At 39.0% G+C, this 6,628-nt stretch overlaps 1 protein-coding gene across 1 annotated transcript in view; it reads right to left on the reverse strand.

Annotated features, from left to right (window-relative positions):
• Positions 1 to 1,687, reverse strand: part of LOC103465784 (paired box protein Pax-6-like) — a 31,951-nt gene extending 30,264 nt beyond the window's left edge. Inside the window, exon 1 of the mRNA XM_008410940.2 lies at positions 1,549 to 1,687. Within this exon, the coding sequence (XP_008409162.1) occupies positions 1,549 to 1,561 (13 nt within the window). The 5' untranslated portion in view covers positions 1,562 to 1,687. The remainder of the gene's footprint in view (positions 1 to 1,548) is intronic.
• Between the last annotated feature and the right edge of the window lie 4,941 nt (positions 1,688 to 6,628).

The raw sequence follows: 6,628 nt of genomic DNA on the forward strand, positions 1-6,628 counted from the left end.
CTTATGTCTTTAAAAAAATCAACTTTCCTGTTCATTTAATCACATCATTTAATCACACTGACGGAGATAACGGAGGTTTAAACCGACAGACCTGAGAACCTGTTTTTACAGCCCGGCTGCTGTTTCTTCATCAGCCAAACACATAAACTGTCCACMGCCTTTAGAATCCATTTATACTTGTAGACTCTTGATCACACAGTAACTTTAGAAAGTTACAGATGAACTTACTGATGTTAATAAAGACTTGTCTCATGGCAGACTGATTCTCTACCTGAAAGCCTTTAACTTCTTGGATTCCAAATGAAGTCGAGCTTAAGTGAATAACTTAGTGGATGTTTCAGTGGATCTGTAGTGAGCAGCCAGTTCTTCAAATTCAGGCTCACTGCAGTGGAGTTTGCGCTGCACAGAGAGCAAACATTGATCTTCTCAAATCGGCTGGAAGAACAGCTGGTATTTAGTATCAAAGACTCCTGAAGTGCATAAAGTTAGGGAGACATTCTGAAACAATGATCAACTTTTAGTTAAAGTATTCAGTTAAAACCTGCAAGGAGGCTTTGCGCGTTTTTATTTCCTTAAATGAAAGAAAGCTCCAGAGTTGCAAAAGTTTGCTGCGAATGTAAACGTTTCATTTCTAAACTGAGATTTACTTAGTTGTTAGGAAAACAAAATACATTTTACGAGCACATTGACAGCTAAATGTTTATGTAAGACTGAAAAAATATACATTTTCGTATTTTTTTAGTACGTTACAAAAAAATTGTCCAGCAATTTTCCTATAAAAATATTGGTGATAGTGGACAATGTCTCACGCGTTTAACGCCATTGGGTTCACGGTGCTTTAAATTACATTATTAATAAAAAGGGTTTTCAAAAATGTGCCTCTTTTCTTGAGGATTGCTTAATTTATTTGGTAATATTTGTTAGCTGAGTTGTTCATGCGCAGCTTGTCCGGTACTGTAAAGAACTCGGAGCGGAGCGGAGCAGCCGCCCGGGTTCGGTCCTGCATACTAACGGCGGTTCGCTGACTGATGGGTCCAAGGCCCGTTTCGGTAGCAGATTTCATGGCCGGTAAAACTCGGTCCGTCAGACCGGGTCTGGATGCARCTCTTTACACCGGGATGGTTGATGACAAACGTGATTCTTCAGAAAATATTCATCAATCTTCATCAGCGTCGAGTTTTCTTCCTTTCTTTTTCATTGATTCTTTCTTTTTCTTTCTTTCCTTCTATCTTTTATTATTATTATTATTATTATTATTATTATTATTATTATTATTATTATTATTATTATTATTATTATTATTATTATTATTATTATTATTATTATTATTATTATTATTATTATTATTATTATTATTATTATTATTATTATTATTATTATTATTATTATTATTATTATTATTAATTCATGTATTTATTTATTTTTGCTATGAACAACTAAGATGAACAAATACGCAAATTTGGCTTTATTTCACGTTCCTAATGCTGATTGTAGAAGTGATGGAGGGACTCCACATAGACACAGACTAAGAACAGACGCGAAGCTTACCTTTCTGAGGCATGCTGCAGAGAAGTAAACTTTTGCTGCTCTCAGTATTTCAAAAGTTCCTTTCGTTTATTCTTTCCTCCAATTAGTTTCTCCTTGACTGGAGAGACAAGAGCAGAAAGAGACAGAGTCGGTCCTCTGAGGAGGAGGGACAAGAAAAGGGAGTGAAGGACCGAGAGCAGTGGGCGGGCTGAGGGGGCTGTACAGAGGAGCAGGATGGAGGTGGAGGGGTAGAGAACCGAGGGCCGTGTCTATGTGCACTGCAAAACAATTGAGCGGCATTTAGTTGTGTCTATTATCTTTTACCCTTTAAGTCTAATAAATTTAGCTAGTTTTAGATTTTGAACTTAAATGTGTAGATTTGTGAAAAATAAAGTTTCAGGGGTAAGTTGTGATAAATTTTTATTAATTTTGTCAAAACTCCAAGAGTTTAATACATTAGAGTTTTTAGGCTAGGATATAAAAAACTGGGGAAAAAAAAAGAAAAAAAAAGACAGGAGTTTCCAGTGTGCCATGTTTCTGTGTGTTACATTGATGTGACTCGTGTGTTAACAAGGCAAATGTTCATTTTATTGCATCTGACAGTTTGTAGTTGTTAGGTTCCAGGTGGTGGGGATTAGTGTTTCCTTTTCAGTTCTTCACCTGTCCACCAGAGGGAGCCATTGGGTCACTCTGCTGGAGAGGCGTGCCTACAGACTCTCAACTATCCGCACCTGAGGGGAATCATCATCTGGAGGAGTATATAAGCAGCAGACAGTCAACACTTCCTTGCCAGAGTGTTTGCCAGTTTTGGTACTCTAGCTCCTCAGCGTGCTTAGCCTAAGTCTTCTTGTGTTTTGACCTGAGTTTGTTCAGGTTCTCACCCTACTCTTGTGACCTTTCCTTCAGGAACCCTTCGAGGCCCTTGGGGTTGGTTTCCTCAAGCCCACCAGTCCAGGAGAAACCTTCCGTGACGCCTCTGCTGCCAGCTCTGCTGCTCCCCTGTGGGGGCACACCTGACCTGCCACCCTCCAACGCCTGGTCCTTCCCCAGCCTGCCTCCATTAGCTCTCTCCACTGTCTGGAACCCCGTACCTCCACCCGTCATTTTCCACTTGTTTTCCAAGTAAGAACTGTACTCCCAGCCAGTGGTTATCTCCTTTTCTCACCCTCTGTGAAACCATTCTGACTTCTCTATTCCCTTGTGTGCAGACGCACCCGGACTCTGACCCGCTGACCTGTCTAGTCGAGCTTCCTTGTTTGATTTTTTTGTATTTTGCAATAAACACCCTTTACATCCATCTCTCTGAGTGTTTCTGCATGTGGGCTAAAAACATTAGACCAAGCATGACCGTAGTATTTGAGTATAATGTTTCGTTCACGCTTAACGACTTTAAGATTTTTTTTTTGAGATGGTTAATGAGATTCATTACCAGATCAGAAATTTTGTCCATGCAATTTGAAACAAAAACTTAAGTTATTCTTAAGTAAGATCATTATTATAACTTGATATTTTGAGTAAAAATAAAAAAGTATGTGCTCTTTAGCTAGGTGAGGGTGTTTTTTTTTTCCTGCATTGTGAAATAATTATTTGATTAAAATTGAAATATTAAATTAAAATTCAAAATGGATGAAAATGTTTAGACAACGTTTCTCTTGTTAAAGCAACTTCATGAATTTTAATTTCTGAATTAAACCAATAAATTTTCTTGACTTAAATTGCATTTTAAGGCAGCAGGTGGACTTTCATCTTCAAGTTAAACCACTTTCAAATGTTTTAGAGTGTGCATACTTATTTAGCTGTTCTTCTTAGGAACATTTCTGGCATGTTGACTAATCTACTGAGGACCAATGGGCCTTATGTGGACCAAAGTCTGGTCCCGATATGGTGGACCCCCTTATTTAGAGTCGGGGGTTAGGTTTAGAGGTCAGGTGTGAATTAGGGCTACAAGTAGACCAGTTATGGTTAGGTTAAGGGAAAATGTCTACGTTGGACATAAATACATTTATTAAAATGAATGGATGTCAATGCAAAGTCCTTCTATGGCTAGAAATACAAACTTTTGTGAAGGTGTGTATGTACAATGTATTTATAACACCTTGTGGGGACCAAAGCCTGGGCACCATAAGAAAATTGCTGGTTTTGGGTCAGATGAACAGAGGCAATGTAAGGTGGATTCAAGTTCCTTATTAATCCTTTATGCATGACCATTGGTTTGAGGATGTAACTTAGAGCTGAGGGCAAGATTTGGCCCAAGAGAATTACTGAACACTTTCCAGACTCTGGAGGTGAATTGGGGACCACTGTCTAAGAAGATCTCAAGGGGAATGCAATGTAACCAGAAAACATGCTTGATTGTTGCTGTGCTGTTCAAGAGATGAAGTGAGTTTTCTGAGAAGAACAAGGTGAAACACCTGAAAGAAACTACATTGGTAAGGATAAAGTTTAACCCTTGGATGTGGGCATAGTAGTAATGAATTTTAAGGTGATATGGGACCAGGAATAGCAAGAGGTTGAAGGAAACCACTGGGTGGCTGATGGTGAACATTGTTTCTGGCACAAATGGAACATAGAATAAGATATTATTTTATGTCTTTCTACCAGGTAGGCCACCAGAACCTGTCTGATCAGAGGTACTTTGCTGTTCTCGCTGATATTTATGAGTTTCAACAAGACAGCAAGCCAAACTCTGGCTCAATGAATCCTAATTGTAGTTTGGATTTATTACACATTGTTGTCATTGTCTTCAGTACAGGGTGAAACTAAAAATAAAGAGAAAATATGCCATTACCTATCTTTGAATATTATGTAACCTCTGAGTAAATGCTAATGGTAACTTAACTAAATAGTAAAGGCTGTTGAATATAACTCGCATCATGTAAACAATAACTGTCTACAAAAGCATCATACTGAAACAAGTAAACAGTAAATCTGAGCCACAGCYGAGTCTGAAAAAACCGAATGAAACGGCACCATCTGCTGGTASAAACGATTAGCTTGCGCAAAATGTATAGTATTTTTCATCTAATCTTATTAGCTCAACAGCTTATTGTTTAGCACATGCATAAGTAAAGTAATCAAAAAAGTTATATACATGTGTTGATTCATTGCATAAAGGTTAATTATTTTTTTACACTTGAGAATGTACTACTTCTCTCTTTGTAGTCTGAGTCCCATACTCAGCACTTTTTGTTCCATTGTAGTTTTTGCAATATAAAAAAATGTCTAAAAAAAGAAAACACCTTTTGACCAAAAATGAAATAAAATGCCCGAGAGGCAGAACATTCACCTGACCTTATTCTAACTATAAACCTCTACTCTCAATCTGTTGGCAAAAGAAGAACAACTTCTGTAATTGCTCTCAACAACGATAACCAATAGGTCATTTGTTTTATGAAACATGAAAGTCTTTGAGGAGCACAATATCTCCCTCCTTGTTTCGGTCCACTTTCTTGGAGTTTGTTGGAAGATATTCCAGGTGCCAGCAGCACTGGAACTTGTTGCCTGTACTTGTCTCCACTGTTTACTATAAAAATCCTTGTCTGTGATTGTCCTTGGGGTGGGAACAGCCCTACCTTCTGGGTGAGGATAGCAGGTGAAAATATGGAAGGTAAGGCCTGGCTTTTATAACTGCATCTACTTCCATCATCAAAGTACAAAAGACATCATGGCTGAGCTGAATGTTGTCTTTGACATCGCTCACGATCCACCTTGACAGATCTATTAGCCTCTCCCAAGATCCTCCCTCATGCATATGGGATGCATGAAGGAGGTTGAACACTCACAACMAGTTCTGTTCACTCAAGAACATTTGAACTGTGACAAATGGATCTTTGTGGCTCACCCCAGCTCCTTAACAGCTGCCACAAAATTTTACCAATCTTATCTGCTTTGCCAGTCCATGTATCCCAAAAAAACTGCCTAAGTGTATGGATGCAGCTGGTGATATTCAATGATGCCATTATCCCAGTGAACTCACGCAGCAGAGTAGCATTGTCCAGCATTTGCTTTTGGCTTGACCTCCTCTTGTGTGTCTGGAAACAMCTGACCAGGAACCAAACACTTTCCATCCCAACATGTGTGAAGGGAGGAGACACACATAAGACCTATGGGGTAAGTCGACCATGAGCTGATCTTCCACTTGATGACACTGTTTACATTTCAATTAATGTGGTTGCATACAAGGTTAATTATTTTTTAAAGTTGATGTATAGCTAAGGAATTGTGCTGTGCCTTTAAGAGGAGCTGTTTCCTTTTTCTTCTTTGTTTTTTTTTTAAGATGGTCAGGGACCGGTTTGTTCTATTGAATGAAGTCTGAATAAAAGTCTGGACAGCTAAGCTGTTTCCGCCCAGTGTGCTGCTAGCTCTCTGCCCATGATCTCCTACTTTGTGGTAACACATATTTATCCCACATCGTAGTGTTACTAGTTTGAAGAACGGGTTAAAATGGGTTTCCATGGTGGAGCAGCTACATCCTCCTAGCCAGGGGCAGATCTACTGGGCTGRCATGGGGTGGCAGTTGCCATCCCAAATGAGAGCCTTGCCACCCCTGTTGCCACCCCAGCTGGTGACTATGAATTCATTAAATAGTTATGGGAAATCGAACATTAAGCGCATGAATCTCTTTTTTCCGATAACATTGAATGCAACACAATGTAACCTGACACCTACTGCTGAGTAGCGGAAAGTGCGAGAGAGAAGGACAGACCGCGAGGCAGCAGCATTGATGAATATATTACTGGACTGGACATTACCTGACTGATTGTGCGCCACACATGCGCCATTGCTGTCCATTGAGTCAGGAATATTGATGGTCAGGAAAATACCACACTTACGCACTGCATCCACTGCAATTAGTAAAAGTTAAACAAGCGACAAAAACTGAACTAATACCCTCTGTTGGTAAAACGTGGCGATATAGTGATTCTTGAGAATAGGGACAAAATGGGTTTTAATTTTCCCATAATATTTTTTGTTATTTCTCAACCTTATGTATGCAAATATGACAAATAATGTTTTGGAAATGTAAAGATGCTAAGGTGCAGGCTCCCAGTTGCAACATTTTTTTTTTTAATTACATTTTTAATCGACCTGACCTAAAACA

This window comes from Poecilia reticulata, linkage group LG6 (assembly GCF_000633615.1).
Source record: "Poecilia reticulata strain Guanapo linkage group LG6, Guppy_female_1.0+MT, whole genome shotgun sequence".
NCBI classification, from domain to species: domain Eukaryota; kingdom Metazoa; phylum Chordata; class Actinopteri; order Cyprinodontiformes; family Poeciliidae; genus Poecilia; species Poecilia reticulata.